This window comes from Haliaeetus albicilla, chromosome 8, assembly GCF_947461875.1.
Source record: "Haliaeetus albicilla chromosome 8, bHalAlb1.1, whole genome shotgun sequence".
Taxonomy (NCBI): domain Eukaryota; kingdom Metazoa; phylum Chordata; class Aves; order Accipitriformes; family Accipitridae; genus Haliaeetus; species Haliaeetus albicilla.
In genome coordinates this window covers 32,691,853-32,714,137 of record NC_091490.1, presented here as the reverse complement: position 1 = coordinate 32,714,137, position 22,285 = coordinate 32,691,853, and the positions used below count along the sequence as shown (strand labels likewise).

The 22,285-nt window shown below is 41.3% G+C and overlaps 1 protein-coding gene across 1 annotated transcript in view; it reads left to right on the top strand.

The window, feature by feature from the left end:
- Nucleotides 1-22,285, top strand: part of RGL1 (ral guanine nucleotide dissociation stimulator like 1) — an 80,875-nt gene that overhangs the window by 51,487 nt on the left and 7,103 nt on the right. The window contains exons 5-14 of the mRNA XM_069789591.1: nucleotides 2,691-2,875; nucleotides 6,179-6,303; nucleotides 6,971-7,186; nucleotides 11,091-11,194; nucleotides 12,368-12,452; nucleotides 14,945-15,034; nucleotides 16,891-16,977; nucleotides 18,145-18,177; nucleotides 19,704-19,825; nucleotides 20,694-20,783. Coding sequence (XP_069645692.1) covers nucleotides 2,691-2,875; nucleotides 6,179-6,303; nucleotides 6,971-7,186; nucleotides 11,091-11,194; nucleotides 12,368-12,452; nucleotides 14,945-15,034; nucleotides 16,891-16,977; nucleotides 18,145-18,177; nucleotides 19,704-19,825; nucleotides 20,694-20,783 — 1,137 coding nt within the window. The remainder of the gene's footprint in view (nucleotides 1-2,690; nucleotides 2,876-6,178; nucleotides 6,304-6,970; nucleotides 7,187-11,090; nucleotides 11,195-12,367; nucleotides 12,453-14,944; nucleotides 15,035-16,890; nucleotides 16,978-18,144; nucleotides 18,178-19,703; nucleotides 19,826-20,693; nucleotides 20,784-22,285) is intronic.

Sequence of the window (22,285 nt, the reverse complement as noted above, 5' to 3'; positions counted from 1 at the left end):
TTCTTGTCACAGGTACTCAGTGAGCCAACTAGGAAAGATGCCTTCCTAGACCTGCTGTTTGTGAATAGAGAAGAACTTGTGGGGGATGTGATGGTAGGTGGCTGTCTTGGCCACAGTGATGATGAAATGGTTGTGTTTAAAGTTTTCAGTGTAATGAGAAAAAAGGACAGCAGAGTTGCTACCCTGGACTTCAGGAGAGCAAACTTTAAACTATTCAGGGAGCCATTTAGCAGAGTCCTCTGGGAATCTGCTTTTGAGGGCTTAGGAGTCCACAAGTGCTGGTCAGTCTTTAAGAACCACCTTTTAGAAGCACATGAGCAGGCAATTCCACTGTGTTGTAAGTCAAGCAAGCGGGGCAGAAGACCAGCTTGGCTGAACAGGGAACTCCTCCAGGAGCTCAAGGGGAAAAAGAAACTGTATGATCTCTGGAAGCAAGGTCAGGCTTCTCAGGAAGAGTACGGAGCTGTGGTTCATTTATGCAGGGAGAAGACAGGAAAGGCCAAAGCTTAATTAGAGTTGAAACTGGCCAGTGTTTTTTCAGATAACAAGAAGGGCTTATAGTATGTTAATAGCAAGAAGAGGTCTAAAGAAAACATTGGACCAATACTGGTTGAAGATGGTCACCTGACTAATAGGCATGAAGAAAAAGCAGAGGCACTGAATGCATTTTTTGCCTCAGTCTTTAATAATGCTGATAGACCTTGGGCTGCCCGGTCCTCTGACTTGGAGGACCACAAGTGTGGGAACAGTGACTTTCCATTTGTGGACACTGAAGTTGTAAGAGGCCAGCTGTATCAGCTGAACGTTCACAAGTCCGTGGGGCCTGATGGGATTCACCCCAGAGTACTGAAGGAGCTAGCGGATGTTACGGCAGGACCCCTCTCGATCATTGTCCAAAGGTCTCGGGAGCCTGGGGAGGTCCCTGCTGACTGGAAGCTAGCCAGTGTTACTCCGGTCTACAAAAAGGGCGTGAGGGAAGACCCAGGGAACTACAGACCTGTTAGTCTAACCTCAGTTACCTCAGTTCCTGGAAAAATTATGGAGAAGATTATACTGGGTACTATTGAAAGGCATGTAAAGAATAATGCAATCATTGGGCACAGTCGACATGGGTTCCCAAATGGAAAGTCCTGTTTAATTAATTTGATATCCTTTTATGATAAGGTCACCCACCCAGTGGATAAGGGAGGGCGGTAGATGTAGTTTTTCTGGATTTTAGTAAGGCCCTCACAGCATCCTTCTGGACAAGTTGTCCAGCTGTGGGATGAGCAGGTTCACGGTGCGCTGGGTGAAGAACTGGCTGAAGGGCAGAGCTCAAAGGGTTGTAGTGAATGGGGCTACATCTGGCTGGCGACTGGTCACCAGCGGTGCTCCTCAGGGCTCAGTGCTAGGGCCAGTGCTGTTCAATATGGTTATCAGTGATCTGGATGCAGGAGTTGAATGCACCATTAGGGTGTTTGCTGATGACAGCAAACTGGGAGGTGCTGTTGACTGTCTTGAGGGACAGGAGGCCTTGCAGAGGGATCTAGATAGATTGGAGCATTGGGCTGTGGTTAATGGGATGAAATTTAACAAGTCCAAATGCCGGATTCTGCACCTGGGATGGAGTACTGCTGGGCACAAGTATAAACTGGGAGAGGAGTGGCTGGCGAGCAGCCCTGCAGAAAGGGATCTGGAGGTGCTGGTGGGCAGCAGGCTCAACAGGAGCCAGCAGTGTGCCGGGGCAGCCCAGAGGGCAAACCGCATCAAACACAGCATAACCAGTTGGTCAAGAGAGGGGATTATCCTGCTGTATTCAGCATTGGTGTGGCCTCACCTGGAGCACTGTGTGTGCAGTTCTGGGCCCCAGCGTTTAAGAAGGATGTGAAGGTCCTGGAATGTGTCCAGAGGAAGGCAGCCAAGCTGGTGACAGGGCTGGAAGGCATGTCCTGTGAGGAGCGGCTGAGGACTCTGGGTTTGTGTAGCTTGGAGAAAAGGAGGCTGAGGGGCGACCTCATTGCTCTCTACAGCTTCTTGAGGAGGGGAAGTGGAGAGGGAGGTGCTGAGCTCTTCTCCCTGGGATCCAGGGACAGGACGCATAGGAATGGTTCAAAGTTGCACCAGGGGAGGTTCAGACTGGACATGAGGAAGCATTTCTTTACCGAGAGGGTGGTCAAACCCTGGAACAGGCTTCCTAGAGAGGTGGTGATGCCCCAAGCCTGTCAGTGTTTAAGAGGCATTTGGTCGATGCCCTTAACAACGTGCTTTAACTTTTGGTCAGCCCTGAATTGGTCAGGCAGTCAGACTAGATGATCATTGTAGGTCCCTTCCAACTGAAATAGTTCAGTTCTGTTCTATTCTATTCTCTTAATCGCTTTATCTCTCATGAATTTATTCAAAGGGTCCCAATATAGCTTAAACAGATTTGATTCTTTATTAAGTTTGCATTTGGGGGCCATAATTGGATCCACTTGTAGGAGTGCAAATCAGGAGCAACTTCACTGAAGTCCCTGGCAAAATCTGAGTGATAGCTTAATAAGATTCTATGCATAAAAAGAACAAACTAAGTTCCTTGCTCAAAAAAGTCTTCATACTGCCTTCATGTGGGGCATGAATGTCTCATGTTTTTATTGCTGTATTAGATACAGATACATATAATTGCATCAATACATGCTGTATACAACCAGCGTGCTCTGTGTCTTTTCTCTTAGTGCAATAGCATCAATCTTACGAGCCTGGCTTGATCAGTGCTCTGAGGATTTCAGAGAGCCACCCAACTACCCGTGTTTGCTGAAGTTGCTGGATTACCTGAAGAGGAATATACCTGGCTCTGACCCGGAGAGGAGGGCACAGAACCTCTTGGAGCAGTTCCAGAGCCAAGAAGTGGAAAACGATGGTAAGTTACCTTTCCCTTCTGTCTTTCTGTTCTCCCAGACCCTATGGTACTGAAGGGATTTATGTGGAGTACACTTCATTAACTCATGCTAATTGACAATATTGTGAAGTTCACCAGTGACTTATTTCTAGTTTATTTAAAAAAAAAATCTCTGTGTGAGGCTACAGGTTCTGTGTGGGATGAAATAGTCGCACAGTGTAGGTGTCCATGCCTGTTCATTCTGGGGTGGATTGGGAAATCCAGCACTTCTGTAATTTTTAGCCGAAACTTTGAGATTGCTGCAGCAACTAAGTGGTTAATTGTCAGCATACTTCCCATGTCATTGAATTAAAACACACAGCCGCTCTTTAGCTGGTCTTCTCATTTCAATACCTGCCTATCCCCATCCCGCCGCCCCCCCCCCCCCCCCGCCAAGAAAACCCCAAAACAACAAAAAACAAAATACAGAGCTGTGACAAAATACAGCTTGAGTCACAAGCCTTGTCGTCATGAAGCTTTTCTTCCTAGTTACCATCATGTCAAAGGAAGCGTCTGTGGCTGTTTTTTCCTATTTGAGTGGCCGGCTGCTGGTATCCAAGGACAGAGGAAAAACTTACGTTATTGGGGGTCACAATCCACCGAAACAATAGTGGACTGTAGTAACACAAATATGCTGTGCATAGTGTCAAGCCTGACACATACCCTTATCCTGGTCAGAAAGCTTCCTGTGGCATAAGCTGAAAAGTCGTAGGAGCTCACATAGTGTGTGAATGAGAACTAGAATCAACTTCCAGTTTTCACAGAGGGGCAGAGGGAATAATTCATGTAATAAAGGATAAAGGAAATGACAGAAAAGAAACATTTCATCCCATAAAAATCATGCCTGCCGGATGTTCCAGAAATACCATGTCAATGCATAATACTGTGAAATGCCAAATTAACTCAGTCATTAACATTAAAAGGAGTACTGCAGAGAGCCCAGGCATTTTCCTTATTGAACACAGGTAAGTGAACAGGATTGCTAATATGTGCCTATTGCTGTCCTTTTCTTGGTTTGGTTCCCACAGGTCAAACAAAGAAAGCTCACGAGAGCTATATTTGGGTTCAAAGTGAACAGAAGTTCCCAGCAGCCCTGTTTCTGCATTTGTTTCCTCAAGTAACAGTTGAAAAGGTCCTTTTCTGAGTTACAGAGTGGTCAGTTTGAATGATAACATTTTCCAAATTGTGGCAGAATAGAGGCTGTTAATTAGAATAAGATGAGGAGAATGCAATTAACCTGTGGGGTCTGCAGAGAAGAGTTTTAGAGTTGTCACTTTATCAGAGCTCCATCTGTGTTCATTTCAGAGATTTCTTTCAAAACTCTTAATGTGTTGTCTGCAATCAAGACTTGCTGATAATTATTGTTCTAAAGCATTCATATTGTGCTTTGAATTTACAAATTTGGGTCTTAAATCCTACAGTTTGGTTTGTGTAATCAGACCTCCATTCAGTGCTGCCATCAGCCATGCCAGTAGATTAGATTCCAGTACCAGATACACAGATAAAAGCTGTTCCTGGCCTCAATTCTTGCAGCTTGAGCAATACAAAGCGAGGTGAGTCAGAGACTGCAAATTCAGAAGAGGCACATGGTTGCTCTCAGTGAAGTCAAGAGGGCACCTGGGCTTTGTGAGGGCTAAATGGATCCCAGTGGTTTGAAGATGTTGAGATATTTGAGGACAAGAGGATTCCAGCTTCGCGGAGAGTAGGGAAAAGACTGGTTACACATTTATGAAGGTGAGAGAGAAAGGAGAAAAAGAGGCATTAAAAAAGAAAAGGAAAATCTTGCGTTGCACTCCAGGACTTGATTTTATGGGTGCTGTGGGGTTTTGAGTAAGGTTGCAACTCTTTCAGTGATGAGGATTTTCAGTTGACTTTCAAGAGCTGAAAAGAAAATGAGGAGTTACATAGCCAAAAAGAGAAAGAAAAAAGTGTGATTCTTAACACGTCTATAGAAGTCCATTTAATTATGCATATTGTTACAAAACAGCCACAGAAAAATAATGCTGAAACAGAGGTCTCCATTTATCGCGTTTAGCTCTGTCAATAAATTGTGCAATTGAAATCTACAGATGGAAATTTGGATACAGCCTGTAGTAATAATTTGTTACATCAAAATTGTAGCAGTTTACATTGACGATTAAGTTTTGCTAATTAATGAAGAAAGGAAAAACGAAGTACTTAAAAAAACAATGAGGAAGTATCACTTTATCTGCTTTTGTTGCTTCAATGTCTGTTCTGCTTTAATTGGATATGAAGTATTGCCTAACATGCTCTGAAATGTGCTGCTTGTTTTTGTTAATGAAATCTCCCTAGTAGGAAACTCAGTACTTTCGCTGTTAGTCTTTTACAAGTTCATTTTTTTTTCCTGCCTTCTTATGGAGTTACTGTTGCCTTACAGTAAAAGGGATTAGGAAGAGGATTTATTTTCAGGCATTTTCCATTTGACTTCCTCCTCTACCATGGGAAACAAGGGCATATTTCTTTGTGTTTCAATGTGGCTTTGTTCCCAACCTGTGGGAGCCAAAAGGTGACATGGGAACATCTGTGAAATCCCTTCCCTTCTACACTGCATCAGGTCCCTTGATGAGGCCAGGTCTCCTCTCTCATCTCTTCACTGCTGCCCAGTGCAAATTTAGAAGAAGCATTCAGGTGAATGCTGTAGGTGCTCACTGTATTCCCGTTCCTGGGAAAAATTCCCAGAGAGGGAAGGTGAGGGATGCTGGAATAAACTCTCTTCAATATAGTCCATGTAGCCACAAATGGTGCCAAGAAATCTGATATCTCCTTTTATTTCCATACATGGGAGATGAAATCTGGATGTAAGAGCATTCCTAATGCAATATTTTGGGGATGTAACTGCAGTCTTGTCCCTTTGCAGTTTGATTTTTTCTTTTCAGACTATAAAATGCGTAAATACTGAGAAGTAGATTAACAAAATCCTGCAGCATTAATAAGGAATTTTAGTTGGGGTGTGTGTGTTGTTTTTTTTTCTTTCAGAAGAATGGTTAGAGAATGGGTTAGAGCCACTTCTCTGCTAAGAGACCCTGAACAGCTCAATTCTCTCTAACTATTTATTTCTCTTCCAACTTTTTCTTTGCCAATTTAATCTTCTGGTCATCATCTTTCTCACTAAAATATGCAGCACAGTGGGGCCATTACATCAGGCAGGACCCTTTGAGCATTCTGCTATAATATATACCGTGATGTTTTAAAATAAACAAACATCTGCTTTGATTCACTGTTTGCTGTATAAATTTACTAAATCATGTTTTCCATCCTGGACAGATGGGTTCCATAACACTTTCTCCTGTAACCTATTTGATGAAGTGGAACTGGACATCAGCAATTCAGAAGAATTCTCTTTTTTCCAAGAAGACCTTGTGGCAGAACAGTTGACATACATGGATGCGGTATGTAGAGTATATGTACTTCTTGAAATGCTAGGGGGAATAGTGCTGGGCTTCTAATTTTTTTTATTATTATTTTTATTTTTTTATTTTTTTAATTATGTCATTATAAGTATAGTGTTCCAGAACAGGTCTGTTGTTGGGACACAGGACACAGCGCTGCTTGGTTATCCAAACTTGCTTCATTTATTGGGCTTTTTCCTTCAGTCATTCTGAAGGTTTGTTTCTTTTTAAAGAAAAGTGTGAATGTATATTGTGTAGCCTTTTTGCAAAGTTTAATATTTGACACCTGAGAAATAGCACATTTTGACTATATTGCTGCCTGGCCTAAAGATGTATAGGCACTCTTAACTGCTGTGCTCTGATTTGGTTTGTCTGTATCGATATCCTTCAAAATATCATTATGTAAAAAATTTTCCCCTTGGTTATACAACTGATAAAAAGGTGTCTCTTATTTTTGCAGGACTATTTAGCTGACAGTTCTTTTAGGGCATCACACCTATAAAGAGTATGCCAAAGTGTATATTTTAAATGAAGAGAAAACAAATATTTACCTTTTAATACCATATTAGATTTGGATCCAATTTGTACTGTAAACATACCTTTCTTCTTGTGGACAATAGAGATCTAGGAGAATCCTGCTGACTTAGAGACCTCTATTTCACTCTAGAAACTCTTCAAGAAAGTTGTGCCCTACCACTGTTTGGGATGCATCTGGTCTCGAAGGGATAAGAAAGAAAACAAGCACCTGGCACCTACCATCAGAGCCACCATCTCTCAGTTCAATGTAGTTACCAAATGTGTTGTCAGCACTATCCTGAAGAGCAAGGAACTCAAAACACAGCAAAGAGCCAAGATCATTGAGAAGTGGATTCATATTGCACATGTAAAGCATTTATTCTAGACTGTTTAATGTTTCTTGTGCAGGTGCCTTGGACTGAGGGAGTTGGGAGGGGAGAAGGGGGTTGTATGCATTGGTGCCAGGCCAGCGAACATCTTGGCTCTAATTCTTCCTATTTTTGACTTGACTTTCTTTGTAATAGCAGATGAAGTATTGGCCTTCCTCTCCTTAGTTCCTTGCCCACCGTGGACATGGTGTTGATGCTTCTTTTCACAGGGTTGGGAGTTCTAATTAACGGGTGAGGCAGACACTGTGTCTTGTAGATGGGAAGTGCTGTATACTTGATAACGTAACATTTATGGTAAGATAGGTATAAATTCAACCAGTTCACTTCCCTAGGAAGAAAATAAAATACTGCTCACAATAGTGAAAGCAGGGAAGTGATTGCTGGTATCATCCAGAGGTTAGACTTGTTTTCAGAGGAAAGTTTAACAAGAATGGAGTAGGACTGGCAGTGGTGCACGCAGCGGGCACAGTCAGAATAAGCTTTGTGCTTACCTGCCTTTGGTCATTCGTGTTCAGTCAATGAGCATCATGCTCCCTCTCCTGCATCTATGAACACCATGGGAGTTGAAATCAGATATGGTGGAAGACAGCACAACTGTTTGGGTTTTCATACATTTATATATATGTGTGTGTGCGTGTGTGTGTACATATGAAAATAAAGTAAATACAAGGTTTTAAGTAAGTGCAGACAAAGCTAACTTACTTCTAGGAAGTAGTAGCCTCCTTAACATGGAAAAAATGTAATTATTGTTTGTAGTCTTTTGTTTTGAAAAATTCTTGAGCCTGAAAGGTCGTTTGCCTACTGAGTTATTCATGGTTTACATCAGGTATACAAACCAGCTGGGTTAGGAGGGGATAAGAGGTGCAAGCAGTGACCACAAAAAAAAAAAGTAGAGTTACAATATGGTACCAGTCTCCTCATGTTCTTACATTTCTGCTTTATCATTGTCTCACACGTTTCTCTAACACATTTTTACTCTTTGCTTCAATTCCTTTGTCTTGTAGCAGATTGTGTGTTTCTTAATCTTTGCATGAAAGGGTTTTGCATGCCTTCTTTACATAACACTAGTTTGCTAATTTCTTAGATTTTTATCTTTAATATTTTACTGTAACCTTTTGAACTCCCCTCAGAACACTGGGCAGCTGGCAGTAAGCTAGATCTCTCTTTTGAAGAGAACATTTAAAGCACTTTCATAAGGATGTGTGTTGACTTTTGTTTTAAGAATCACATGGATTCTTTCTGAGCTATATGAAATAAGCAGTCATAAAAAGCTCAAGCCAAACAGAGGCTTTCCAACCTTGACAATGCACTTCTATGCTTCCAGAGGCAGTATTGTTAGCCCTGGCACCTAAGCTCTGGCAACTGCATGGTTCAGGAAACTGGTATGAGGAAGTAGTCTTTCACCTCTCTTTTGGCACTTAAGTTGACTCATTTTTGTTATCATCTGATGACTGCTTTATAGCCCGTGTGAATTGATTAGGAAGTTGATTCCTGTTTTCTGCGTACAGGTCTTTAAGTTGCAGAGGGTACTGGCTAACGGGGCCTTTATGGGGCAGCCTGGGCTGCAGCCTGGGCAAGCAAGTATGAAGCAGCTTCCTGCTCATCATGGGTCAGCAGGGAGGCCCAGGGATGCTAGGACAGGCATCACTCTCATCATACTTGTTCTGTGGAGGGAGAACTTTGTTCTCCACCTCTGTTGATTCAGTACTTCTCCCTTTATTTAATTCACACGCATAATTAAATACTCCAGTCTTAGCTAAGAACATGAAAAATGCATGTGCACGCTCTACAAAATAATTGCACATGTAGAACAGCTAGTTGCATATATACTTAGCTGCCCACTTCTGAAGAAAGTTACTTGCTTCAGGCTTGCAAATGAGTGTTTTGAATAGTTAGATGCCTGAATTAGAAAATAATCCACTCATTAAAGTGCAGTTATTCACTGACAGCTAACTCTGTAACTTAGAAGCATGGAGTTTCACAGTTGTTATCTGTTCATGACTTTTGGATCCAGTTTCTTTGTTTACAAGATAAACTGAATACTTTTTCTAACTGCCAGCCCTCTCTGCTCCACCTAGATCTAAGGTTCCTGAGCAGGAGCAGCCAATTTCACTCACACAATATTTTCTTTAAAAATAAAAAGTAAAAATGAAATCATTAATATCCTGTTATGCTTAATTCTTTTAAATCAAAGTTGCTTCTGCACAGGATTCTTTCTGGTTTTCCCCTTGTGAAGGACACAGCATGAAACAAAGTTACTCAAAGCAGTCTTAAAAATTCTTCTTATATACAAATGAAAGTTTGCTAAAGTTTAGTCTGCAGTCAGTTAAATCATTGAGAACACAAAATCCAATATTGATTTCCTAATGTGCTTTAAATTATGCAAAGTGCAAATAAGTCAAGATGGTTCCAAATTGGATCTTCTAGTCCAAACTCCTGTTGTATTTGAAAAAAAGAAATGCTGAGAATTTGTGTCTCTAAATCCATGTTCTCCCCAGCCTGAATTTCAAGTTGAACATAAAGAAAGAAGGGTCTTATTCTTAAATGTGTCAATCGCTGAAGAAGAGCTGTTAGGTGTTTTCTTTGGCCCCAGACCATGAAAGAATAACTTTCAGGTCTTGCGCGTCCTACCACATGATCTTGAACTTGATCTTTATCTAGTCTAACTGCCAACCTGCTTCAACTGCTGTCTGTCCAGTCAGCCTTCTTAAGCCACACTTTCTTAAATGTAGCCTTCTGAAGTTGCACAATTTTTTTTTTTATTTTTTTTTTTTTAGGTAAATAAATGAGAGTAAATGTACTTGCCTTAGTTGTTCAGTCAATTTTAATGCAACTCATGAACAGAGTTGCTGATATATTAAGGTCTGACTTTTGTTTATGCTAAGGTCGCTTTACATTTGTTCAGTCCTACAAAGGAAATAAATTATGTCTATTTTCACTCTAGGGATCCTTTATATAATCAGCGTTATTAGTGTAATAATCAGCCCCATAAAAATTTGCAGAAGCAGAATTGTAGTTTGAATACATTCTCATCTACATGCAACAGTCAAATTGGCATGTGTTTTGTCTGCTTAATTTGCATGTACAGGCACCTGTTTGTAAGAGCTTGTATTTGCAAGAGTTTCTTAAGTTTGTGGTGCCCATGCTCTAGTTCATGAGCCACCAACAGATTTACGGGAGTTCCTTGAAGAGTCAGAGGCCAGACTTTCCTCCTCCTCCTTGCTTCCATCTGCTTTACGAGGAATCTGTGCTATTTTTTTGAGAATTAAGTTTTTCAGTATTCTTCCATCAAAGCTTTTGCCACAGAGAAGCTGCATAAGAAATGTTTATAAACCAGTCTCTCTGTTAGGATTTGATCCCAACTCTGGAAGAGCTGGGAAGGTTTTTCTCTTTAACAGTGTGCACATACTTGAATAACAGGTTATTCCTTTGCATGTCTTTATTTTTAATTGACACTTAGATGATTGAGGGTTTACATTTTTAATACTGTATACAAAGAGCCAAAGCCTGGTTTTTCCCCTAAAGGGTAAAAGGGATTGGTAACTATAAGGAGCTTTTTAAGAAGTGTAACATTTGTGCTTTTTAGCCTGGCTTCATGGAGTCAGTTCTACTTTTATTTTTACTAGGAGAACTGGAAGCTGTAATACTGCAGCATCACCACAAAGACATGAAAGTGAGGAAAACAAGATATAAGTGCCAAAGCCCATAAAGTGTTTGGTGGCTGGAGGGGGGAGTGATATTTTTGATGCTCAATATTTGTACAGCTGCCTGCTTAGCAGTGAGAATGTGTAGCAAGCATGACACCAGTCAAACAGAAGAGTACTAACGTATCCGTAATGCTGATGTTTAATGCTCCTGTATTTCTAACCGCTCCTTTCACAGGAATGTAGGATCCTGAAGAATTTTTCCTCCTTGAGGGCCATCGTTTCAGCACTGCAGTCCAACTCCATCTATAGGCTAAAGAAGACCTGGGCGTGTGTTCCAAAGTAAGCCTCCCCTTCCAGTCCTGTGGCTAGCCCCAAACAAAGGCAAAAAGCTCAGTACTCTTTCTTTTCATCTTGTTCTTCTCAGCCTTCCTATTCTGCTCCTTCACGGACATCTGTTCTCTTTGAAGAACCTCTCATTCCTGTGAGGCTGAGACCCCTTTTTTGGGTCTGACTGCTGTGAGCTCCTCTTTTATATTGAGGGGACAACCTGCTCTCAGGGATACTGGGTCTCTTCTGTCCTTTATAGCATATTGAATCTTCCACAACCTATTTTGGAAAACTACAGGACTAGCTACTCACCCAGCTCATGCACACCGCTCTCGGAAGGTCAGCAAAAGGGCACCATGGTACTTGCCTGTTGTCTTCTCTCCTCTGAAGTTGGAGGAGGTCCAGGTTGCCACAAACCCTCACTAATCCTCTCCTGGTCCTGACATTTCCTTAAAATATATCCTCAAACTACAAAATCCAAACCTGTATTGAAGACAATTTTTCTCACGGGGAAATACCTATTTGTGCAACTGGCATATTTACTGCATGCCAAACAGACACCAGAAATCTCTGTGTGGGAAAGAGGGTGTTCTGCTCATTCAGTTTGGGAAGAATAGATTTCTTTCCTTTGCCTTTGATAAACAAAGAAAAATGTCACTCTGCCACACAGTATACTTCTGCATTTCCCCTAGAGAGAGGTGGGTCTTTCCTTCCGCTGCCCTGTGTTCCTGTTCCTGATCAAAATATTGCCGTCTTGTGTTTATAGTGTTGGGCAATAGAAAGGGACTCATACACTTAAATGCTTCTAGCTTCCCAGAGTGCATGGAACAGGGCAAAACCGGAGTACTTAGGATACCTCTCTCAGCTATTTTTCTGTTCCTTTGTATCCATTTACCCACTTTCTTACAACAGTCTCATACCCTGCAGTGTAATTGAAAACCCTGCTCGGGGTCTGCGTACCTATGGTATTTCTTTGTGAAGCTGCCAAATAAGGTGAAACTTTACTGGGAGCACCAGAAGATCCCAGGAAGGTTCCTAGTAGTTGTGCAGCATCCCATTAGAAGCATTTTGTTGGTGTTATCTTTTATATGCCCAACTGTTAACGATTCATGAGAAAAAATAGTAATCTGATCTGATTTAGAGTGCTTACTAATAACCTAAATGATCTAATCTTTTCCTATACAGGGACATAATGCTGATGTTCGAAGAGCTGTCTGATATCTTCTCAGACCATGACAATTATTTGACAAGCAGGGAGCTGCTAATGAAGGTAAGAATTAGCTTGAGTTGCAAGGCTTGTGATCTCAATTAAAGCTGAAGTTAGCCCTTTTTCTAACAAGCTGCCAAAGCTTATCTCTCCCTGAACTACTGCATGTGGTGCCTCAGGGAAGATAGGTCTGTAAAATCTGTGCTTTTCTGCTGGGCTGAGAGGTGATTTCATTGTTCCTGAAAGAACTTACCCTAGCATTAGCCTGTTGAGCTCCGATACCCACATACAGCAGGCTGCAGCAGCACAGATTCTGTGTGGACTTGTTCACAAGACAGCAGTTCAGGACCCCTTGGAGCCCCTCAAGTTGAATGTCACGCTGGTGTAGTTAGGTAACAGGTAACGCTCCCTTGGGCATGGTGATGTCTGGCTCAAGAATAGCTGTGTGCACTGTATCATACCAGTGATAGTGCTGGAGCCACAACCAGAGTGAAGAGGTGCTGCACAGTGTAATTTTACTGAGATGAGTTACAAATTAGCACTTTGGCTTTATCCTGCTCTGTATAGAGAGATGAACCGCTAGCTTGTGCACCCTCTGAGCAAACCTCAGGAAAAGGCTCAGGTTTGCATTGATGAGTGCAGAGCAACTCCAAACAAGATTCTCCACTGGATTGCACCACTGTAGTGCTTTTGACTTCACTGGAACAATGCCACTCAGCTTCAGCTGAGGAATTAAACCAAGATGTTTATCTGGCTATCCCGTACCTTTCTTGGAACTTGAAAACAGGGCTGGGAATTTTGAAGGAACAGGCTTCCTGCTCTGTGTGTGGCCAGATGGACAACAAAGCAGGCTCTGTCTGAAACAGTTTGACTTGTACGGTCTCCTGGGCGAACCCCAACAAGCTCAGGAGCTTGAAAGGAGTGAGGAAGAATAGCAGGGAAAGGTTATATTCTGTAGAAACTAAGGAATGTTTGTGGCAGTTTTTTCTGTTTACATAAAAAAGTTTCTATAAACTGGCTAACCAGTTTACTTTTTAGCAGTTCTATCCAAGTCAATCTGGCATTTGTACCTTACCCCCTTGCCTTGGTATCTAAAACACTGTGTTTTGCTCAGGAATGATGGATGAACACATTCAAACCTGTCGGTCTGTTTTGTTTATCATCAATTTATCAACATCTGTAGCTAAATTTTAAAGCAGGTGGGACAATAATAAGCGTAGAGGGAAAATGTCTGTTCAGAACAGCTTATTTAACTAAATATTAAAAAGACAAAACAACAACTCAATCTGAGCCCAGACCGTCTGGCTCCCAGCAAATCACTCTCTCCAGCTGCTGTAAGTAGATTTGCAAAACATTTTGAAAGCAGTGAGAGGAGAAAAATTCCACAGAATAGCTAGAACCTGTCTCCTACTTCTTGTCTTGGACCGTTTTGTAATGATTGGAGGATTAATGTCCACTGAATCCTTAAAGTCTTTGTTTTCTTTCACTATAAATAGTCTCTCTAGGGAAGTTGTGTTTGACCTTGCCTATCCATCCTGCAAATTTAAGTGTAGAGCAGACAAAATGCCATATGAAACAGGTTGGCCAGCACAGAGAGGGAGTGCTCTGTTCTCTCCTCCCCAAACAACAGCTCTGCTGCGAGCTGAAGTTTTAGCTTCTGTGCCTGCCTGCCGGCTGCTATTAGAGAATCTTGAGTTTACCTTTCAGTATCTTGAAGACATTGAGACAACACTCCTTTTTCATTTGCTCCTGTTTTTCAGCCGAGGAAGGAAATACAGTTTGAGTGATCTGTTCATTAACTGTGACTGAGAGAAGTAAACATTGTAATGAGAGGATCTTTACAAGTGCAGGCTGTTGTTTTGTGCCTCTTAAAAAGACATTGATAATGATTCATGCCCCATCTGTCCGACCACTGGAAAAAATAACAGTAACTCCCAGCATCCCGTATGGAACCAGGGAAATAAAGGCCACAGATCTATTGTGAAATAGCTCATCCATTCATAGGAAAGCTTGAATTGTGGAGATGAAAACCTATTACTTTCATTTCCTGCGTGTTTTTGGATTAGTCAATAAGCCACAGTGGGTAGTTGCTGGATCTCTATGTTGTGGCATAAGAAAAACAACAAAGCATTACATAAGATAGAAATGTTTACTTGTAGCTGTCCCGATTAGGAAATTAAACAGAAATCCTGAGGTCAAGAGTGTCAGGATAGAGTTCAGAGAAGCATCTGGCCACCTAAAGTATGTCCTAAGCTTCTCTGATTTAAACTCTCAGGAGATTTTCAGCAGCACTTAGCTTTGGCCAGAGTAGAGCCATTTTGCAGAAAAATTCCCTTATAGTCATCCTGTGGGATTTTGTCCAAAATTCCCAATCAGTGTTTGAGTCCCAGAAAATTAGCACATGTACGTATACATGCATGTACCTGCACAGCAAATACGTTTGCTGGCCTAGCTTGCCTGGTTAAATATATCTGCAATTATTTTACACAGACATAGTTGCCAGCTTACTACTTAGCTCCTCCATTAATTGCCTTTAATTCCCTTTTAAATCACAGGAAGGAACATCCAAATTTGCAAATCTGGACAGCAGTGTGAAAGAAAATCAGAAAAGGACACAGAGGCGACTGCAACTTCAAAAAGATATGGTGTGTTTGGGGTCATTTTCCTCCCCTTTTTGAACTGGTAACATGATTAACCCTAACTGGTGAATTATATAAGAAGCAAAATCTAGAAAGGTATTTAAGAAAGCAAGTGTGCAGTAGGTAATGCTTTTGAATATGCCCTCTGTCAAGAAAAACAATCACATCAATGCTATTGATTAGCTGATACAAAGCAAGTGAACTGAAAGATTTAGACTGAATATGCAGTCAGAATTTTTGTCCCTGTAAATATGTGTCCAAAGCTGTATTTCCCTTATGCTGTGGATCATAGTAAGCAGGTAATACTCTGTGTGTGTAAGTATAATGTGCATATATATAGACAATCCCACACAAGCATACATCTGTATATATAAACTATTACAAAGTGGGATTTGTGCTGCCCCCAGCTCAAGCTGTATTGCCTACACTGAGCTACCAAGCTGTAACAGCTATGGTTTTTAGTGCAACCCAGCTGTCCTTTTACTCCAGTAACATCCGCCTGTGTACTGAAATGCTGGAGGAAATGGATATGCAAAGCATCAGCATAGCCAGCGCATTCAGTGATCTGATGCTGGCAACACTCAAAGATTTCAGGATTCAGTGGATGTACTCAGGGGCCGCGTTATGTTCCCTGGCGCCAGTCTTCCCCTGTCCCCTGCAAGGGGATAACTGGGTGTATAGTTTTGCTGCTCCTGTCCCCACTGCATTTGCTTCCCATCCCAACCAGCTGTTCGGGATGGACACTGAGCCAAGGGTTTGGTCTTAGTTTCAAGTCTTCCAGAAATTCACTTAACCTGTCATATAAAAGGGTAAAAAATGATTGATGAATATAAACATGTGTTCATCATTTTCAACTGTCTTGTTTCTGTCCTACAAGAAAGAATTCCTTTAACTACTCTTGTTACCCTTTAGAGAGAAATATTGGGAAAGCCACACAATTTTCATGTAGTAAAATAGATAATATAAGTACTGGAATTCTCGTGATAAAGCAAATTAGCTCTGGCCAGAGCAAAAATCTCATTTACTTTTAAACAAGCTCATGAAGCTTCTGATGTACCAGCTTAAAAATTGCACAGACTTCTACAGAGATTGCTTTGTAAAATGCGTCTGGTTTCCAGTCTGCTGGTGAAAATGGCTTTTGTCTCAAAGTTGGCAAAGATTTAAAAGGACAGGGGGAGAGAAATCTGGGATAGGGAGGCAAAGTGGTGAATATGATTTTTTGTTTGTCTATTTGTTTGACTGGAAAAAATAGGGATCCTTTTGGATGGTAGAAACAAGCATTTCCTTCACAAGTGTAGAAGCAGCCTGAACTCTACAACTGCTAGCAGTCTCGGAAATTTAAAATTTTAATAATTACTATTAAAATGCAATGAATGGCTGGAGAAGATGGTCACTTCTTGGAGGAAAAAAACTGTGACTTGATTTGACTTGACTGTCATGTGGTATAAGAACATCATTAAGTAAGAATCCAGTGGAATGAAGCAGAGAGAAACTGCTTACACAGGACCATTCCCCAGCTTTCTCTTGTAGCAAGTAACTGAGGGACCCTGTCCCTGGTGCTCAATGCTTCTTCCACAAGCAGGGTTTCCTGGTGACCCACAGTTAGAAATCAGTGTATGGTGGCAATATTGTAATATAAAACAACTTGGCAGTATCTGTGAGAGCATCCTGCTCTCATTAGGATTTGATTTAAATTCTAGATTAGATACTGAAGATGATGTAATGAAAGAAAACAATTTATAAGACCGCTGTTTGGTTAAGCAGACTACTTTTATTTCATTTTCTTATACAGGAGTATTCTAGCATTCTAATTTTTACCATTTCTCAGTCAATTAATCCAACATTGCTCTGATCATTTGCAGGGAGTAATGCAAGGCACGGTACCCTATCTTGGTACCTTCCTCACTGATCTCATCATGCTTGACACAGCCCTTCAGGACTATATTGAGGTAATTGGGGGCAATTTTTTGAATCCAAAATAGCCTTCCTGCCTTCCCAGCACTGAGTGTGTCTGTTTCTGCATCTTCTACTGGGTTCTTATGCAGTTCTTAAAAATGGAGGAATCTGTTTTCAAAAAAAAAGGAAGCAATATGCAGTTTTACTAGCAACAAGAATCTTGTGTGAATTTGAGTGCAGTTATCTCAAGGGACAACCTTAGCATTGTATTTTGTCTTGTTTCCTTAGGTTAGAAAATGTGAAGACAGTAGGCTTTCCATTATTCTCTTTTATTTTTCTGAAAACATTTTAGGTGTAAAGATTTCTGTGACTAATTGGTAAAATACACAGAATCATAAATTCAGCTCTTCAGACTGATCACTGAAGTGCTTCAGTATTGACTTGGATGCATCTGAGCCCTAAAGTAATTAAAGATTGGGTTTTTTCATTTCTCTTTAGCTGAACAAGCAGGGGGAACCAATCTAGCATAGGAAGGGAAAAAGGATTGCAAAAGAGTCTGGTTGTTTAACAGAGATTGAGGATGGGGCCAATTGGTTTTCAAACACCTTTGAAAATTGGCCCCTATTAATGGAGACTCTTGAGGAGCCATGTTGCAGGTGCTCAGCCTTTGTTGTGCTGGTGTTGATATTTATGACAACAATGGGCAAATACACTTCTCCCTGGGCTGGTAATAGTTGCTGGTTTGTTCAGTGATTGTTTGTTTTGCAAAACTGTACTAAAGCAGGCATGTGTAAGGTTGCTATATATCCATTTTCTTTTTGGCAGTTTCCCTTCTGTCCATGCTTTATGTTCAGTTGATGAACACACTCACTGGGAACACTGCTAAACTCACAGCACAGGCAAAAGCCAAGTTTGTTTCTTGCATGCAAAATGCTCCTAGCATTCTTCAGATCTGATCTCGACACAGCTTTTATGAGCATTCTTGTACTGGGCTTCTCTTCTTGGGCAGATTGCCATTTAGACCATGAAGACAGATATCCTTTGGAGACTCGGATGAGTACTGTGGTTTATACCAGATCTGGAATCAGGTATTTTTAGAAGGTCCTTGCTCAGGGCAGGTCTGTGCTTTACATTAGCCTTTGCTACTTCATCCTGTTTGTGATTAAATTCAACTGAGCATGTGCTCTTCTACTCTGATCCCTTCTCTTTCCTTCCAACAGGGTGGCCTGATAAATTTTGAGAAGAGGCGAAGGGTAAGTTGAATGTTCTGTGATATTTTTTGTTTGTTTGTTTTTTGTTTAGTTTACCAATGCCCTCTTCTAGAGCATTCTCTTGGTGAGGCTATTTGTCTTTGCCTAGGCGTATACAACAGCTGCTAATTTTAATGCAGGTTTGTGAGGAAAATATAGATTCCCCAAAATGCTGTGAGCCTCTGCCAAACTGTGAGGGGTGGTGCAGGAAAAGAACCTACTTTTTAGATGTGTGCAGTAGGGGAAGAGGAGCTGCAGGCGACTTACTTCCATGGGATTTACATTTGGGGCATGCACACTCCCTGCATTTGGTGTTCATGGGAATACGTTACATGTGTATGTCCTGTGTGTTAAATCAGATCTAGTGGCATGAGACTTGCTTTCCAGAAGATACATTTTGTAAGTATCTTCCTTCTGCTGCAGTAAACTGTTTGTAGATAAAAGGCTGCAGAGAGCAAACTAGGTACACGGGACTGAGAAATAAATGCTACCAGTCTTTCCTTTCAGCCTGATCCTTGTTGGTCAGAGATAAGTAATGCTATGTAGGAGTAAAGGTACTAGGGTTACATCTGTCTGAATGAAGTTGTGCCAAATCTCCGTTCTGGGGTCTGAAAGCAGACTTGGATTTGGCTGTGATGGAGCCATTCCCTTCCCCTAACTGCTCCCAGCTCTACAAAACACTTCTTGGACTTGCCTTGTATGTATAACTACACAGCTCAGGATACTAATAATGTGACAAACGAGCTTCTCTGAAGCCATCAGTCCAGCTTCATACAAACCAGTGGCAAAGCTGTCCTCTGAACCACGCTGAGTACTCAGCTCCATTCCTACATCCTGATTCTATAACCTGCTCTAACACAAGGGCTTTTTAAGAATTATTTTGGCAAAGTGTTTATGCAAGTGGAGTTACAGAAGAGCAGCACATTTTAGTCACACATATTAAGGGTAGCGTTTTGTGTTCCTCTGGTGCAAGTGTGAGCGCACAATGTGCAAAGCTGGGGAGGATCAGACTTTGCTTTCATCACAGGCACCCCTAATTATTACCCTTGCTTGCTGCCTGAGAACCACCTAAAGTACAAAGCATGATTCCTCTCTCGGAGCTGGTCTGGCCAGTGCAGGGGTGAGCAGGTAGGATAATCTGAAGAACTTAGGATGCTTTGCTACCCTTGTTCCTAGAGGAACAAGCAACAGTGCTGCCGTTCGGTGGGGTTTGCATGGACATTACACTTCAGTTAGTACTTGAGAAAAGGTCTGTGGTGAAGTATGATTCCTTGTGTTTGTCTTCTAATTTGTGTGTGTCTGATAAAATGTTGACATTTCAATGCACATTACAGATGCTGGGGGAAAAGAAAAAAAAAGACTTCATTGTTTGAAGAACTGGTTCTTGAAATAGTAACTCAACTGAAACTGAACTTCAGGTCAAACTAAGTTTGTCTTGGATGTGTTGTTGCATGTGTTTAGTATGCAAATGAGTTTGTCTTTATCTTGTTTTCTAATTAAAATTCCTATTTGATTTTTAATTTTCTTAGGAATTTGAAGTAATTGCCCAAATCAAGCTCTTGCAATCTGCATGTAACAGCTATTGCATGACACCAGACCAAAAATTCATCCAGTGGTTCAGGAGACAGCAGCATTTAACTGACGAGGAGAGGTAGGTTCTCAGTACAGCTGGCGAAGCAGGCTTTTCTTACCCCCCACACCCACCTGCAGGTAGGTTATGCCAGCCTTCAGCTATCCTCTTACAGGAGCTTACATATACTGCTGCTCGAGGAGCGTGGAAATACATCTGCCTTCTGCTAAACAGCTGTAGAAAACCTGTTGAACACTGAGCAGGGTTTAGTTTTGAGACTGGAGATCAGGCTTCTGACTTTGAAATATGATAGTCTATGTCTGGGCTGTCTGTATGCCCAGACACACACTCTGAAGTCAGTCCTAAGGGATGTCAAGATGCAGTCACTGAGCATTCAGCTGGTGGATGCGGGCAGCAGGTAGCCAAGGCAACGCAGAGCTCACTGAGCACTCACCAGATGAATGTCTCCTGGGCGTTTGGGGAGGGTTTTGCAGCCCTGCCGAGTTCTGTGCTACTGCACATGCTGCTAGACCAACCCAAGACAATTTACTTACAGCATTTTAATATCTCCACTAGGTAGTTGAATATCACTCTGCTGCACAAAGAGTGTAAGCACAGATACATACTGCATTGTATTGAGTCGCAGTAAAAAAAAAAAGTCAGTTTATCCAAAACTAATACGTTAAGTATTTTCTTGATTTATTTTTTTAAATAAAATGATGAATGTGATCCAAAAAAGCACTCGTTTTTAAAACTATTATGAAGAAGTGAAATATCCTCTTCACCATGGTAAAATGTAGACAGAGCTATGTTCCTCTTTGTGGGGTTGCAGCCTTCTGTGAAGTGGGAATAACTGAAGGTTTCTCGAATTTCTTGAATATTGCTACTTTGAGATATATAACTAAGAGTATTGTCTGTAAAAATTAACCCAGTGGCCTCTCTTCTGCAGTTACAGCCTTTCACGTGAGGTTGAAGCAGCTGCTGACACTAGCACCACATCGCCAAAATCTCGGAAAAGCATGGTGAAGAGGTTCAGCCTGTAAGTACAACGGGGCAAAGGGCGTTTGGTGTGTTAATATGGACCTGAAAAAAATCAAACAAGCAGTACTCATTTCACCAGCTGAAAAACCTGGCTGGGGAGCCAGACGACTGCTTTACTTTAAGTAGACACTATCAGCTAGAAATGCATACTTCTCTCTGAAGCTGTTCCTTTCTATTGTTATAAGTAGTCATGAGGATTATTAATGATGAAAGAGATTAGAAACAAACAAGCCTTCCTAAGGTGTCAGAAAAAGGAACAATTTTAGTGCTGGATTATAAATTCAGTATCTATTGTGTAATAACTTCCCTGAATGCAGTAGCAAAACAGAGTAAATGAGGATAAAGTCTGGCCTATTATTAGTCTAACTTGCTATACACATGCAAAAATTCCTTGCAGGATTTTAATATGAAAATGAAGGTTAGCAAAAAGGCATTTGGTAATAGAAACAATCTGCCTAACTGCCTTCAAGTTAGAGAATGAAAAAAATCATGGGGACATGGTCCAATTTAGTCTAATACTGCAAAGATTCAAACAGGAGGTGGGTGGAGAACAGGGGCGTGCAGCTAAGCAGACATGGGAAACAACAGACTAGCAGGAATTCAGGGAAACCTGCAGGGAATGAAAGCAGAGATCAAGGACTGAAGTAAAAATAACTGAAAGGTGAGAAATTTGAACCTGATGTAAGAGGAGATATGAAGGGACTCCCGCATACCAGTGGCATGATCAAGATGAGGGGGGAAATGATGAATTTAACAGCACTATCAGCTCTTAACTCTCTTTCCTGCTTGGCTCTTGTACCTAGTTTCCTCAGAACAGCCAGTAGCCATTCACTTCATGTCAGCACTACTGCAGGTTAGGGTTTGAAAGAAGAATAGGCGTTTTCCATCTAGAGTTTTGAGTCCTGATACACAAAAAAAATCTGGGCAGCTGTTTGGAAAGTGTTTCAATTAGTCCATCGGAGTTGGTGGTGATATGCTATGAGAATGTGAGCTTTGAAGATGACAGTGCCTGAACTGTCGGTGGCCTCTCATTTGTGTCTCCCTTGGCGTGTGCCTAAGCTGTGCGTAAGAATCATCGCGGCGGAGCACAGGCTTTATTCTCTCGTTTCTGACTGTGTTTCAGTGCCACAGTATTGTAATTTACTGTACTGAGTTTGTTTCCACTGTGCAGTCTTTGTCTAAACAATTGTTTCATCTGCATTCTTAATGTGTTTTGTAAATTAATACTGTTGAAAAGACTGGCATAATTCATTCCGGCAACAGTGAGTGACACCTCTCTAAATTGTTTTAAATCATTAACTGCATGCTGACATAGCATATAATTCACCTTCCTTCTCTACTTTACGTATTATACAGGTTTGTTTCCTTTGACACTCCTTTCAATTTACTTGACCTGCATTTAGAAATGAGTCTCAGAGAGGGAGAGCCTATAATTTACACTTTCTTGTCATCTCCTCATTGTGTACATCTCCATTCAGACTCTTAGCGAGGGCACCTTTA